The sequence below is a fragment of the Calidris pugnax genome, unplaced genomic scaffold (genome assembly GCF_001431845.1).
Source record: "Calidris pugnax isolate Ruff unplaced genomic scaffold, ASM143184v1 scaffold133, whole genome shotgun sequence".
Classification (NCBI taxonomy): Eukaryota; Metazoa; Chordata; class Aves; order Charadriiformes; family Scolopacidae; genus Calidris; species Calidris pugnax.
Window position 1 is genome coordinate 6041908 of NW_015090977.1, and position 16413 is coordinate 6058320.

A 16413-nucleotide genomic window follows, 5' to 3' on the forward strand; every position below is an offset into this window, starting at 1 on the left:
TGGTGGGTGTTTGGGCGGAGGAGAAGGGAGGGAAGTGTAAGATATTTTTTTATTTTTATTTTTTTTTAATGCTGCACATTTTTGTAATTCCAGCCACTCATAGAAGAAGCTGGGCAGTGCTGGCTGGGAAGATGCTTGTGCACCTGTACAGGGTGGGACAGGCATTCAGAGGCAGAAATAGACACCAAGCCATCCTGTTTGGGCAATTATACTCTTCCTGCCTTCTCGCTGCGGTCGGCATTTCAGTGGCTGTGCCACAAAGGGAGGCATAAAGACAAATGTGATCTCCTTTCGAAAATACCTGTACTTAAAAAGTACCTCCCTCCTGGGTTGGCATTCATTATGTCTGTTTATTCATCCTTTGCTCACACGATAATTTGCTCCTGCAGAAATGTGTCTCAGCTCCACCCAGTGCTGGGACCCAGACGCTTCTGCTGTCACTGTTGGAGATCATTTACCAAGAGAAATTAGCTGTACGGCACACATAATGGCGACTGACACGGCTATACCTGCCCACAGGTGCTCCCAACACCATCGCTGCCTTTTCAGTAGCTCATCCCAAATCCCAGTGGATTCCTAACTCTGCCCAGCCTTGCACTGTGCGTCTCTTCAAGAGCTGGTAATGTTGTGAGACGGGAAGAGGAGCTGTTGATTGGGAAGAGGCAAATGAAATGCCAGCCTCTGTCACCGCGCTCTCCTAATATAAAAGATTTGTGGCAGCGGGTCGAGCCGAAGCCGCAGCTGCTGTGGTGTCACTTGGGTATTAATAGGGACGTGAGTGAGTGCAAGGAGCAGAAAATGCTGTGGAAAGGGGGAAAGGAGCCAGATGGGAAGAGGCTGGCACAAGCGCCAGGCTCCTTAACGGGAATGCATCCCCCTGCGTTACGCTGGGGCTGTTCTCCTCTACAAATCAGTCATGTCTCTGCTGCCCCTCTCCCCACCTGAACGTGCTGCCAGTTTTCTCTCTTCTGGTGTTCAGTTGTCATAGAACCTCAGCTCCTGGTCTAGAGTAACTGGGGTTTCCATCCCACCTGGTAACGTGCCCTAGATTCATTCACCTCTCTTCTGCTCCGGGGTCTCGGCTGTCATTTGCAGGAGTAATTGCAAAAATTGATTCACAGGAAATGCCTGTAACAGGCTGATCTTTTTGACAGACCACACAGCCATCATATTCTGCATTTATTTGAGTCAATCAAGGCTGTGATGCATATTTGGGTCATAAATACTCTGATATAAATTGCATTTATTATTATGACAGCTGCGTTCTATTACCTGTTATTTATTAGGTTCTGTTGTCCTTTCGTTTTACACCTTGTGGAGCTGTCAAGTCCGTGGCTTAACGGTGACAAAGCTCACAGCTCGGTTCAGAATCTTCCAAAAATAAATCCTCCAAAGGGATTTGAGTAACAGCAGGATGTATGTTTTTGGAAAGGCATCGGACCATCTTTTTGACAGTTGGAAAGAGGACGCTTGTGCTTTTTGCCTGATTTTGCCCAAATTCCAGAATTAGACTTTGCATTTATGATCCAGAGGTCATCGAAGCTAATAATCCCAGTGATCAATGTGAATTTTGGATCATCCCCTCCGTGCCTCAAAGTTGAATTAATCAGGTTATCTGATATTTGAAATGGTGGGATGCTGACTTGGATGTTTCTCATTTTCCCTTGGAAGCTTTTTAAGCTTCACGTCTTTTTACATCGTAAAAATGGCAGGATATCTCATTCTGAGATGAATGAATTTCAGTGTCCTTCCAAGGGTAAGGTCAAATTGCAATGGGCACGCTGCTGTCGACGAGTCAGAGTCATTTTCTGCTTCTCATCCCCAATAAACACATCCTTCGTGCCAGGTTGCCGTACCCGCTTTGCAAGGTGCCGAGCGCTTTGGTGTTAATTCAGGAAAGCACTTAATCATGGAATTGATGACTCTAAAGTGCTTAATATAAGCATGTGCTTAAGTGCCTTGTTGGACTGGGGCCAGTGCAGATGGATCCTTGTGGAGTAGAGATTTGTGAGCCACTGCCCCACCTGCAGCACTGCATCCAGCTCCAGAGCCCTCCACACAAGAAGGATAAGGAGCTGTTGGAGCAAGTTCAGAGGAGGCCACGAAGATGCTCTGAAGGGGGCCTACAGGAGAGATGGGGAGGGACTTTTTTATAAGGGCATGTAGTGATAGGATGAAGGGTGATGGCTTCAAACTGGAAGAGGGGAGATTTAGATTGCATATCAGGAAGAAATTTTTCACTCTGAAGGTGGTGAGAGCCTGTCCCAGGTTGCCCAGAGAAGCTGTGGCTGCCCCATCCCTGGAGGGGTTCAAGACCAGGTTGGATGGGGCTTTGAGCAACCTGGTCTGGTGGGAGGTGTCCCTGCTCATGGCAGGGGTGTAGAACTTGGTGATCATTAAGGTTCCTTCCAACCCAAACCATTCTATGATTCTGGTCTCTTAGAGCCAAGTTCACTGGAGACTGGAGGGATGTGCAGCTCCATGGAGCTCTTGGGCTACCCCAGGCCTTGCATGGACCTGCTGGGTGGGAGCCTGTGTGAGCAGAGATGGGTGCTGGGGGCAGAATGCAGCACTCAGCCCTGTCTGGCAAAGCCAGGCTCTGTGCTGGGAATGGGGGTGCCACAGGGAGGGGGCAGTGGGATTTGGGGAGAGATGCAGGGTCCGGGCGTTCTATCAATAGGGATTATTCACTAGTTCAACAGCAGCCTTGTTCATAGCGTTGCTATTGAAATATGTGTGATATAACGCTGCGTGCGCTCCTTTTCATGTCTTAAAATTTCTGTATTATCTCTGTTTATTTTACTCTAAATGTAAAAAGAGTAAATCTGTAATTCCTATCAAAATATCATGGTGCAAAAGCGATACGCACACCATCATATGGCTTGCAAAATATAGATGCAAATGGATATGTATTATTTATAGAGCAGCTTTGACATCTTAATATATTAAAAAGGAAGAGACATTTAGCTCATTTCATAGTTCAGCATTCTGCACGTTTTTGAGCTATCGTATATCATCATCCATGAAAAATTCATAATTTGGGTCTTAACCACTTTAATTTTATGCACACATTCCAACCAGAGGGGTGTGTCCTCTGCTCTTGCTGGTTTTTTCCCTATTCTATCCTCTCACCCCCTTTTATACAATTAAAAGAAGACAGCTAGGGTTAGACAATACTGAAGCCCACCCTGCCTTCCAAAAACTGCTCAATAATGAATGAGAGTCATAATTCTGTGACTAAAGGGGGATCTCCAGGTATTCTACTGTCCCACTCAGATCCTTCTGGGTTTGCTGACCCGAAGACAGTCAGTGAAAGGAAAAGTTCATCCTTCATGGCAGTGAAATCGAGGTAGTTGCTCTCATCCAGATCTCTAATGTGGCCAGACAAAAGCCAGGTATAAATCAGCTTAAAATCTGGTCATTTCTGCCAAGTTCCAAATTAATCGTGAATATGGTCTAAGTGCTTCGTGCCAGGTGTTCCCAGTGGTGTCACTGGCCAGACGGCTTTGAGCGAACCTGGAGGAGTGAGCTCTAAAGTCAAGGAGGTTTTGCAGAGGTTTTTCTGTCAAAAGACTTATTCCTTTGTGACAGAAGGTCTTGGGCTAATGCTTTGGGGTTTTTGGGGGGAAAGATGAAATTGAAATCTTTCAAAAGTGGACATTCCTGGCCTGTTGGGGCTTTCTAGGTTACAACTCCTTCTTGTAGTGAAGTTGTTGCTTTGTGATGGGTTCAAATCCCAACACCATAGTGATTAACCCAACTTCAGTACTGGTTAAAGGACCTGGTGAGGAGACAGGAGTTTTTTAACTACTTGCCAGTATGATGATCAGAATCTTAACTGTTTTTCTCAATGTTTTATCATTACCCTAAATACTGCTAGGAAAGATGAGAGAACTGCAGCTTCTGTGGCCTATTTCTCTCTGGTCTCTGCTGCAGGAGCCAAGAAGGAGCCCTTGGCTTGCTTTCCGTTTGCTTGAAATTCCTCCCAACCTCCACTTCACCTTCTCGGTGACAATTGGGGAGAAACTCTTAATTTATTCTGTCCTGGTTTCGCCCATCCCCGCATGCCGAGCTCGCAGGGGCTGGTGCTTTCAGATGGAATATGGGTTCACTGGTCTGAAGTTTCTCTGGGAATGAAAAATCTGTTTGATTAAGGAAACACTGACTTCTGAAAGCCCATCAGCCTGCACAACTTTGTAAGCCAGGGCTGCAGAATGTCTAATTAAATGGAACTGCTCCCTAGAGGATTTGGCTTGCAGAAAATTAGTTTTCATGTTCTTGGCCTGATGTTTATTAAACGTTTCTTTTCCTTTTTCTCTCCTTTGCAGTTTTCATCTGTAGTTTCATGGTTGCCGCCCCAATCTTCGGTTACCTTGGTGACCGTTTCAACAGAAAGATCATTCTCAGCTGCGGGATCTTCTTTTGGTCAGCTGTCACTTTTTCCAGCTCCTTCATCACTGAACAGGTGAGAGCTTTGCAAAGGCACTTTGCAGGGTGTCCTCAAACAATATGTCCCTAAAAACTCCCCATTCCCCCTGACAGAGTGCCCAAGGGGAACGTATTTGACATATTGTACTGCAAAACCTGACCTTCCGTGGGTGAGGTGTGATCTGTGTAACTGTGTTTTCTTAACTGCCTCAGCTGTTATTCTTTGATCATCCACATTCATAAAAATAACAGGTGAAGTGTATCTAAGCAAGAGTTTCTGCTGACATAAGGGTTTTGTTTTAAGGGTGATTCTAAAGAAACTTTAAAAGGCTTGAAAAAAAAGGCTTGAAACAGTAAAATCGTGGCTCTATAGGAGTTCTCTTGTCTTCTGATATGCAAGAGAAGCCACTGGAGCTTGTTGGGAGGTCTGCTTCTGTTGTGTTGAATGACAAAACGCATCCAGCAGTGGTTTTATGCATGCACTTTGTTCCCTGCCCAACAAAGGCAGTGAAGGTGAATAGAGATCAGATGTAGTTTCGGTTCCTTTAACGCCAGTCGATGGATATGTCTGGGGAAATGATGATGGAGTTGTCAGGCTCACTTAATTTTGTCGGGCCATGCAGAGCATCCCTCACCTGCTTTTGGGACAGCCGCAGCACCCCGTTTCGAGGACTCCTCATTGCATTTATTTTCTTGCCTGTCTGAGGCACTTGGAGGAAACAATGATCTGGCAGTTTCTGTGGAAAAATATCCTCTCGTTTAAATCACATTGTAGAGGAGGCTTAATTGCTGCAGGTGGCAACATTCCTGGAGAGACAAATCACAGCTCCTGGCATCGTCAGAGCGGTGTCCCCAAGGGAGGCAGGGGCATTCCTCATCCTTTCTGCCCAGCTGCCTTCCAGAAATTGCAGCCTTGTGGTCACGCCTAAAGAATGACAACCGGGGACCAAACCTCTCCGCCCTGCTCCCTCCTGCCCACACACATGCTCTGCAGTTTCTAATAAAAGAGAATTTCCACCTAAAGTGGGCAGCGGCAGTCCCAGGTCCGTCTGGCTTCCACGTTGGGCTGATTGTTGCTGCATTTCTAAAGAAAAATGCTTATGGCCAAATGTAGGAGCCTTTAACTCAGTAAATTGTTCTGGTTTAGAATTGGCCAGGAAGCCTCCTTGCCAGAGGAAGAACATCTCACATCTAAAATGAAAAGAGTGTTTGGTTTTCTTTTGGGTTTTTTTTTTTGGTGGGTTTTGTTTTGTTGTTTTTTTTTTTATTTATTTATCTTCATAACATTCTGCAAAAGCAGCTGTGATCAGAGCCCAAAGAGGGAGGTGTTTTATGAAGGGAACAGTTACCTGACTCGTGCTCAGGTCCCCATCACTCTCTCTGCAATGAACCTACTCCTGTGGTTGCAAGTAGTGGCACAGTGGAACTCACTGATGTCATCTGTGTTTTCAGAGTTGATTTTCAGTTTAAGTATTTGGGTCGTATCAGCTGAAGTAGTTTCAGGGATTAATATACATGGTCAGCAGTATACTGGAGCTCGGAGTGGAAGTGGTATATTTTTAGCCAAAGAAAGGGAGAATAATGTTTATAAAGCTGGATTATGCTTGGAATCCAAATCACAATGGCTTGGAAGTCACAAAAGAGACAAGATCAAAATAGCCAGGCCTGTAAATTCCTCCTGGATTTGCATCAGTACTAACTCTGGACACAAACTATGACCTTAGATATAACCCAACCCAATACTGAGACAAATCCCCTGTCCTGATTTTACTGTGATCCTCAACTCTACCTGAAAACTTACCTGTTAAGCTAGAGGTCTCATGCCCAGCTCTTGTTATTGACTCCAGGAGCTTATGGAGAATTTGCAGCTGCTGAATGAATGTGCTTTACCCGGTGGCTGCAGCAGTGGAGCAAGGTTGTAAGAATAACCCCAACTTCATGTGGTGTCCCTACCACTTTGGTACCCTTTTGGGAGGCCTGGTCTTTAATTGGGAAGACATACTACATTGAACAAGGTGAATTCCTGAAGTGCTAATGAGAAAAAAGGTCACAGAGGAGCCGATGCAGCTTTTTTTTCTTTATTCAGTGATTAACTAGGCATTTTTCCTGATCTTTGTCTTCCAAGATTCGAGGAGCAAAGCACTGGCTCTTCTCTCAAGTATTTTTCTTTCTTTCTTTTAAGACTGTATGTGTGTTTGTCGGGGGGGAGGCTAGGAACTGGAATATGAAAAACTCTTTGCTGGCACAAGTAAAAACAGTAGTGGGGCTACTGTAAATAAATAAGTCCTCGCAACCAAGTCAACATGACAACACAAGGCTAAAAGGAGCAAGTTGGTACAGGCTGAGCCCGTTGAAATAAAGAAAATTCCTGTATGTGACAACAGCAAAAATACTGAACTAGGAGAAAAACAGTAGCCGTTCCGCAGAAATAGCAAACTGTGTCTTCAGGGATTGGCTTTCTTCAGATTTTGACAGTGTCTGGTGCCTCGTGCGTGCTATCCCTGTGTAATTAAATAGAGTACACATCCTCAGAGTTCAAATCTGGAGTGTAAATGGAAAGAGACAGCTTAACAAAGGCAGAAAGCGGCTGCAGAGCTGGTGGACTCCGAAGGCACCCAATTTGTAATAATTTTTGGCAGTGTGTCATTAATATTAGTTCCCTGCTAAAATATGGACACTTACATGAAAACAATCAAAATGCTAACATTTGACTGAATATCTGGATTATTTGTAATTTATTGTGCAAACGAGCATGCAGAAAAGGCCGTGTAAATTCTTATCTGTCAAGTTACACAATAAAGAAATACTGATGTGGTGAGAAAAAGGACATGGAGTGAGAAACTGCCTCAGAGTGATGGCTTTTGAAATCCTTTGAAAAAGGATTGGAGCGCAATGAAACGGTTCATCTGAGATACTATCTAGATGCTATTTCATGCTGTTTGGGTTAAAAAGATAGTGACTGAAAATCGGCAGATAAAACAGGGAGTTGGATGTATATGCCGTGCAGACACGGAGTTGCTAAGAGAACACTGCATTACAGTTTGTAAACGTTTATTAAAATATCCTAGTTATTTATTACCAAATATCTTTGGGCTTTTAACGTGGAATAATGACTGTCAAATAAATGAAGAATTAATCTCTTATCTGCTGGTGGCTACTAAATAGTAAGTACTTACAGAGGAAAAAAGAAACTCAGGTCAAAATTTAAGGGTAATTTTAAGAGAGTTTGTAGAAGATGATATTACAGAAAACAACATTGCATTAATTCCTTGCATAACAAAATAGAAACAGGACAACTAGATACTTAAATGTTTAGTTACTGTTCATGAGGTCTTAAATTGCATTTTAAAAAAAAACAAAAATAAGAAACCCAAATAAATACCATCTCAGAGATTAATTCCATAAATATACCTAGTTTCATGGATAAAAATAGCTAATGATAAATTTCAATAGAGAAAATAATCAGAAGTAACAAGGTTGAGAGAATACTAAAAAGGTCACTTTTAGTTCTGTCAAATAATATGATCTGATAATTTATATTGGTGCACAATTTCTCTATAGAAAAATAAGAAACGAGTCCTCTTCTACATTGTCTCTGGTACTTGCACATTTCTGCTCTATATAACTGTTTAGCACTTCCTAAAATGAAACTTGCATAAAAATCATTAATTAACTTGTTCATTCATCTAAAATTAGTTAAAGTTGGTACATATTTAGACCTATCTCTAGATTAACTCCATTTATAGAAACTTCAATAAATTATGGATATATCTTAATTTGTATTTTTTAAGTACAAACACCTGCTTAGAAATTACGTCCCTTTATGGATGCCTTTTAATCAGTTCTGCACCTGCGGGTACACAAATTCCAGTACTTTCACCTGCAAAACCCTTTCTTGTGTTGTTTTGGCTTTTGGGAAGCATTAGGAGAAGACACTGTCTGGTTGTTTCCTTACAGAAAACTCTTTGAGGAGTTTCTTTACGCAGGTGCATTTCCATCTGCACAAAAAGCTAAATACGTGTCTGGTTTCCTCTGTATCAATACCAATGCTGATTTAATAAGTAACCAGTTTTTCCTGCAGACAGCATTTTGAGGAGCATGGAGCTGGGTTGCCTGTGTTGTGGCTGAGCATCCTGAGCCGGCTGATATTCCAGGATGTCACTGCAAAGAGTCTGTTGTCCCAATTGCACCATTTTTCTCTTTCTGAACAGTTTCACAGGAAACAATTTGGTTATTGGGAGTGACCAGACCACGTGCTGAGAGTTTGTTTTGGGCTGCTTGGATATCCACATCTATTAGTTGTAATAATAGTTCTTACAGCTGATGCTTTGACCAGAAATTTGTCGTAGATGCGACCTAGCTTTGGGTTCTACCTTCCTACCCCCCTTAGCACCAGCTCCAGAGACATCAGGACCCTCCTGGGCAACCACCACTGGCTTAAAGCAAGAAGGAGGTGGAAAGTTGCAAACTGTTGTCCCAGTCTTGTGAAATATTCCTGGGTAAATATCTTGAATAAGAAATACGCATATTTTTGTGTAAAAGTGATGCTGTTTTACAGATGAGCAAAATATTCTGCTAAGTAGTTTGGCTCCACTGGGCTGGGAGACCAAACGTACCTAATAATCAGCCAGACCAGGCTGTGGTAAAGTGGGTTTGCTGGGAGACATCAGAGCTGCAGATTGGAGAAAGTTTGGGAATGAAAAAGCAAAGAATTACCAAGGTAAATCAGGAATGTGCTTTGGAATACTCCAGTTCTGGGTAAATATTTCTGTTTAAATGTTGATATAGCTAACATCACAAAACCTTTTTGCTCCAAGTTAATCTGGGTAGATATTTCTGCTCATGTTTGTTTTTTTTTTCTCTTTTCCTGTCTTTCTGATTTATCTCTGAAAGAGGAAGCAAATAGTCCGCTGTGGAATTCCAGTTAGCCTGCAGTGCTTGCTAAAGTCCCGTCTCTCAGACTTGCCAGATGTATATTTATTTCCAAAGCTTGTCTTTCAAGGAGCGCTCAAAGAGAAGCAACAAATTATGTGCAGCATGGAACAAATGGTTAGCTGGGTTAATTTTAAAAACATAAACATAAACCAACCTCACTCCCTACACATGATGATTCACTCCAAGAAAAAAAATAAATTAAAAAAGCCTTTAGTCTTACGTGTTCTGGCAGAAGTTGTGTTATAAAACATACAGCTTCTCTTCCTTTGCTTCCACCGTGTAAGATAAATCCAGGCTTTGAAAAACAGAAGCAAACAAAACTAAAAGCCCCAAGCCATGGTTTTGTGTGTAAGGAGGGTGCCGAGTGTTATCTTTGAAGCTGCACATCCCTCCAGTCCCTCCCCTCACATGCAGTTCCTGACGGTTCCTGGGGCTGGTACAGAAATCGGGGCTGGAGCTCACGCAGGGTGCTCACAGACAAAGGCTGTTAATTGCCTCTGGTGTAATTTGCCAGCCTTTCATGTGGTGCTGGAACCCTACGGATGGGCATGTGCTGTTGGCATTTGGATTTCTGCGCGCTCGCCCTTTTGCTAGATCAGCTCGGGAAAAATGCAGACCACTGCCTGCTCCCTTATCCCAGAGGAAGAGATTACGGAGTCATGGAATCATCTGGGTTGGAAGGGACCTTGATTGTTGAGTCCAACCATCAACCTAACACTGCCAGATCTACCACTAAGCCATGTCCCTCAGCACCACATCTTCCCAGCTTTTAAATACCTCCAGGGATGGCGACTCCACCAATTGCCTGTTCCAGTGTTTGACAAACCTTCCTGTGAAGAAATTTTCCCTAATATCCAACCTAAACCTCCCTTGGCGTAACTTGGGGCCACTTCCTCTTTATGGTGGGTACCATAGGACAGTAGTGTTCTATTCTAACTGCCAGTGGTGCCAGCAGTCAATTACTAAGTGCTGTAATTATGGCCTCTGTGCAGCGCTGGTGCAGTGCCCGCTGCGCTCTGCCAGCTGTAGCCAGCTCCTGCTCTGCCTCTGCTCTGTTAAAATGAGACATGACAATCTTTGGGACTGTTTAGTATGAGGAAGAGGAGGCTGAGGGGAGACCTCGTCACTCTCTACAACTACTTGAAAGGACACTGTAGAGAGGTTGGTGCTGGTCTCTTCTCACAGGTAATTAACGACAGAACGAGAGCGAGCGGCTTCAAGCTCCAACAGGGGAGGTTTAGACTGAACATTAGGAAGGAATTTTTCACTGAAAGAGTGGTCGGGCATTGGAACAGGCTGCCCAGGGAGGGGGGGGAGTCACCATCCCTGGATGTGTTTAAGGGACGTTTAGATGCAGTGCTGAGGGACATGGTGTAGGGGAGGACTTTGTAGAGTAGGGGAGATGGTTGGACTCGATGATCCCAAGGGTCTCTTCCAACCTGAATGATTCTATGATCTATCCATCTCCTCTCCAGTTATCAGGGGTCCCTCCTAACCCCACGTGAGCCACTGGGCTGGGGATCAGGGGGTGCCAGGGGAGGGAGGATGCTGTGCTGGGTGGCTCTGAGGTCCCAGGAGAGAGGGAGAGGATCACCTCTTCACACTGCAGGGTGAAATTCTTTACGCACTACTTCTGCCTCACTTTCCCTCTCCTGTATGTCTGAAAGGAGATGGTTTCAAGAATGCTAATTTCCACAGCCCCCTGTAGACCAGCCTCCCCCCTCAGCAGCCTACTGTGCAAAAAGCTTACTTGCACTGCAATGTGCTGGTGATGGCATTGCCCATCAGGAGAAGAGATGAACCCACCTCAAGTCTCCAGTGATGTGTACCGGTAGGAATTGTCAGGTTCCTGGAGCAGTTCTGCTCTGAGAAGCTCCCTCTGTGTTTTCATGGTTACGTGACTCTCCAGCTGTAGCCAGGACTAGGTCAAGACATAAAATCTATGTTCTCTGAAGGTTCTATGGGAATTGAAAGGCACTGTTTCTTTGACTTCTCTCCAGCCTAAAGGCACCTTCTGCTCCTTCCCAGTGCTATTCACAGCACTCTTATCAGATATACTATCTTGGAGGTTTTTATATATGAATTATATGAGGTGCACTGTAGTTGTTCTGTCAATAACTAAGCATTGGCCAGGCTGGTCTAAAAGTATTTTGGGCATCTCTCAAGTCTGCTGGCATCTTCACCACAGCTGATAGCTAATATCGTGTGGGAAACTGCCTTCATGTAAGAGCAACATCTTCTCTTGCACAGAGAAGTGTAATGATTTGAACTCTTGAATCTTGGGTCCTCACTGTTCGCTCAGATTTTGCTGACCTGGAAGAGAAGAGATGGGAGAAGATTTATGTAAGTGAAATAGTTGCAGCTTGCTGAAATAGAGTGCAGAATTGCTGCCCTGTGTTTGTCTCCCAGCTGCTTTATATTCCTGCCTTGTCCCTTTCTACCCGTCCCTCTTCCAAGGGAAGCTATAAATGAAAAACAGGTTAGGGTGTTCTCAGAGCATCAGCCCCAAAAGCCAATCTAGGAGAGGAGGAGGCTTTTCATAGGTGTTATCAGAAATTGAAGCGGTGTATTTTCTGCTCCAAGTTGTCTTTTTTCCCCCTCTGGTATCTGCATCTATGTATCTGTACAGCGTTTGAGAAGAGTTATTGAAAACACAGCTGGTGGTGGCTGCCAGGAGAGAGTGTAGTTCCAGGGTGTACTCAGAAAGCTTATTCATGTGATGAGAAAAAATGAACTTCAAGAAACTACCCTAAAGAATATCTCTCCCACACGTTGCATGTCCTGTCTGCAGCGTGTCTGGAAGAGGATCGGTTCTGCTCTCCCCTCCAAAAATCAAAATTATGCTCTGAGTCCCCCCTTCCCCAGGCAGAAACAGTCTGGCACCACGTCCCCTTCAAACTGCTCAAATCACCCCAATCACAGGCTGTTATGTTCATAAATGTGCCTCCTGCCCTCTGGTACCTGCTTTTGGGTCATTAATCAGTCTGAAATCACACAATATCTGGATCAAACACCGCGGATGCTGAAAGAAGAAGAGATGTCTCTGTTGCCGAGTGCTGCAGCTCACCTGAACCTTCTGTGCCACCTCACTGAAAGGATTTGCACTGATGGCAGAACCGCTCCTCCCAGCTCGGGCCTTTTCTGGAGCAGGGGGACAGAGGTTTGTGCTGGGAGAGTATCAAGAAATAGGCTGGAGGCTTAATGCTAATTGGCAGTGGGTTTCGGTGAGGGCTCCCTGTAATTGCCTGCTCCTTTTTATAGAGAGCTGTTGGTTATCGAGATTACTGGAAGCTGCTGCGATCGTTATCGTGGGGTCTGCGATTGTGGTTCTGATTCAGCTCCTGCTTTGGAAGCCTGTGGGAACCTTTTGTGTGTCTCTGTGGGAGCTGAGTCAGACCTACATCTTTTTAAATCAATATGCTTACATTTGAGGCTCTTTCATCGGATCATGAAAATGCCTGGAGACAACAGCTGGGGACCACGGTGCCGGCATGAAAGATCTTTACAGGCCAAAAACCTTTACGGCTTTGTCCCATTTTTATGCAGAAACCTGAATTTACAGTCTCTAGGTTGAAGAGTAGGAAAGTTCAGCCGCTCTGTCAGTTAATGGATGGTTTGGAAGCGATGTCTGTTTGTGCCTATCATCTCCCTGTCCTGCTTTTATTGTGCTGCAGCAGGAAGCCTCACCTGGGTCAGTTATTTGCTGAGGTGGCAGAGGGAAGAAGGCATATTTATTTCATCGCCAGGCTGTGTGTGTGTCTCGGAAGCGTTCCTCCTTCTTGTGTTGTCTATTAAAATGTATATTCTGCTTGTCGTGCTGCAGCAGAGGCCTAACCCCAGAGCGTGCTGATGGAGCACAAAAAGGGCGTCTTATTGCTTCAACCTTGTCTTCTTGGAAGGCTCTATAATGCTTTAGCATTGTGCTTTGTAGGTAGTTATTCCTTCATCTCAAGCTCAGCCTCATTCAAAACATCCTAGGAATGGAAGAAAGGGAAAATGCTCCTTAAAGACACTGGGATTGAATCAGCCGGGGGGGAAAATTTTTTAAAAAGAAGAAAAAAAATAGTAGTGCTGCATGTGAGTCTCCAAGCAAATGTGAAAATATAGAGTAAGGAATGATAAAATTTCCTCTCAGCTTAGTGTGATCCTTGCAGTAGTAGTTGTGACCTGAGGAACAGGAGTCATTCCCGGTGCAGTCTCCGCTGCTGCATGAGGTGCTCCTGCAGTGGGGACGTCTGGCTTGGGCAAAGCAGTTGAGAAGATGGAGCAAGTCACTGCTGCGGTGTCTGGGTGGCTCCTGGTGATCCTGTTCCTTTGGAAATAAGCTTCCCAGATAATTGTGTATTGAGGGTATTGAGAGCAGGCCAGGTTGGTGGGGTAGAACATATCTCTTCATGCTGCGCTGGGTTGTTCAGCAACGGGTCTGGAGAAACATTACTGTTTGTTTCAGGATTTAAGCTGAGATGTACGTAGCATGGATGGAAATGAGGCAGCTTAATGGCTTGTGTTCTTGAGGCTTATGACTTGGGAAGAAGCATGGTGCTTCAGGAGAGCTTGGTCAACGATGCCTCACTGACTAAGAAAACAATTCATTTAACCCAGTTTTAGGCTCATTAGGAGGCCTGGAAACTAATCTGAATTTTGGATTAAGAAGAGCCTTGGTGGTTCTTCAAAGTTGTGCATATTGTCCTGAAAAACAGGATGCAGGAGAGAGGGAAAGTGTTAATTAGCCCCTTTGGCTTGTGTTCAGATGCAAAACTATGGATTTGGATCTTTCTTTGGTTGAGCTCTTGGTTCCCTGCTGACACAAAAGCCCCGGTGGTACTGTAGGAGGTGTAAGTGCTTCTTCAATGGCACACACGGGCTGTGGCCTCCTGGGTCATGCATAAAGGCTGAAAAAAGGACCATTGTGTCCCAAGTAATGTGCAAATACTGTGAAGATGGGAAACGTCTTACAGTACCAGGTGCTAAATTAGCCTTTTGAAGTGTTGACATTTCTTTTAAATGCATAAAGTTCACATGCTACACAAAACACTGCATTTGCAATTCAGATAACATTGAATTAGAGTACTGATCTCAAACCCATGTAATAGATTTTGAGCTGGAAATCCCTGGGAATGGCGCTGATCATCATGACTGAGAACGTGATTGACGAAGTCTCATGAGAAGACAGTGACAAAACATGCAAATGCACTTAATATAGTTAAACAGGATTGTCATTTTGTCAAACAGGCTGGATGTAGAGAATGAAATGAAGCTCCAGCATGACAAAACCTTGCCAATTAATAACGCTTCAACTAGCGATGTAACAACTGTTCAAAGAAGATCATGAATAAGAAGAAGCTGCGAGGTAGGAGGAATTGGTAGATGCATGTTTCTTTCTAGAAATCTGATGATAAAAGTGAGACATCTCTCGGATGTATGCCAGGCATCCCACCAGGTCAGCCTTTCTCACAGTACTTGGATGTGTCTTGGTTGAGTGAGAAAGCAGGAAGAAAAAATTTCAGAGCTTGGAATAATTGGGTTGGTTTTTCAGCAAAGTTGCCTCAAAGGTCCAACCTGCTGCTCTACTTAAATTTTTAGCACGTGCAAAGTAAAACATGCCAAGAATCGGTGAAACCAACAGTGTGGGTAAAGTTGCTGGGACTATAACTTTGTCTGCAGTAGTTTCATTTAAAACTTGGGGCGTTGCATTAAAATATGTCCTTCATGAACTCTCAAAGCTTGTTCTACTCTTGAAAATGTAGATAGAGCAAAACATTCCCACCTGGCTGTCTCAGTCAGTTGAGTGAGGCTTTTTTCAAAGAGTACTGAGAAATTGTAGTTTCTGGAGTTGTCTCAGGGGTAGAAACACGGGGTTGTGCTCTCCAAGAATGAGACCTGTCTGCTGGAGTTGATAAATTCTGGTGTAAGAATTGGTCCAAATCAAAGAGTGAGCCAGGACAGTCTGTCGGGTTGATGTGGTTTGATCTCACACATTTCTATAGACATTGTTGAATGTGAAGATGTTCGTGTGATCTGTCAGTGCCTGTAACTATTTGTTCTGAAAAATCTGGTATCTGTTTATAGCTGGGTTGCTTGGATTCAGTCTTCGCTTGTGACTCATCTGTGGCTGGAACACGGCACCCTGTTACTGCCTCTGAATATTCTTTCATTTCACATACGGCAGGTCATATTCCAGTATTTGAAAACTTTTGTGTGTCAAGAACCTTGCATTGTTTCCACAGTTGCAAAAAAAACACGTTGTAGTTCTCCTAATCTCTATTTTTGTGATTATGTTGTGGTTGTCTCTGCACGTCTCAGGAAGGGGACGGTGATAGTGCCCACTGCCAGAGATGTTTGTTGCAGGCGCTGATAAGTGTGTCCCACCTGACAGATCTGGAACAAAAAGCAACAGTTTGCTTCCGACCCAGAACTATTAAGGTTCTCAGGGGAGCAGTTTGGGAAGATACATTCTGGCCGAGCTGCATGTAATGGTTTTGTAACACGGATAAATGACCACTGTTTCAGCCATCTGAAATGCTGCGGACTCCTCTGTTTGTGGGGCCACAAGGATAAAAAGTGCTTTAACATGGTGTTCTAGCAGGCACTGGTAACATGGGGCTCTTCATGATCCCTATGATTTATTTCAAAACATCAACCTTTTTTCTTTAAGGTCTATTTCATACATATTGCTCATGTAGCACTCCACCGGATGGTGTCCTGGTGAATAAGCAAGCCAGTCTGTTATATTCCTTCCAATTACATTCCAGGCCCCTGTCATTAATGCAAGAGGCTAAATTGAGAAGAATGTAAATCCCACCATTTGAGTGTCATGTAATATTTTTACCACGGGCAGGACAATCAAATGAAAAGCCCTTCAATTAGTAAGCTGAAATGCTGCTTTGTCTTAACTGAGGCTATTGTCAGGACCTGGTGGTGCTGCTTCATCACCCAGTGTCTTGTAATTACATTACCTAATTGAACGGAGAATGGGAATTTGGTTTACTCTTTTTTTTTTTAGTTTCTTTCTTTTTTTTTTTTTGTTTTCCCCAAAAGCGGCTAAAAATA

At 44.0% G+C, this 16413-nt stretch overlaps 1 protein-coding gene across 1 annotated transcript in view; it reads left to right on the forward strand.

Moving 5' to 3' along the window:
• Positions 1-16413, forward strand: part of LOC106894400 (protein spinster homolog 2-like) — a 174816-nt gene that overhangs the window by 72447 nt on the left and 85956 nt on the right. The window contains exon 5 of the mRNA XM_014953033.1: positions 4329-4465. Within this exon, the coding sequence (XP_014808519.1) occupies positions 4329-4465 (137 nt within the window). The remainder of the gene's footprint in view (positions 1-4328; positions 4466-16413) is intronic.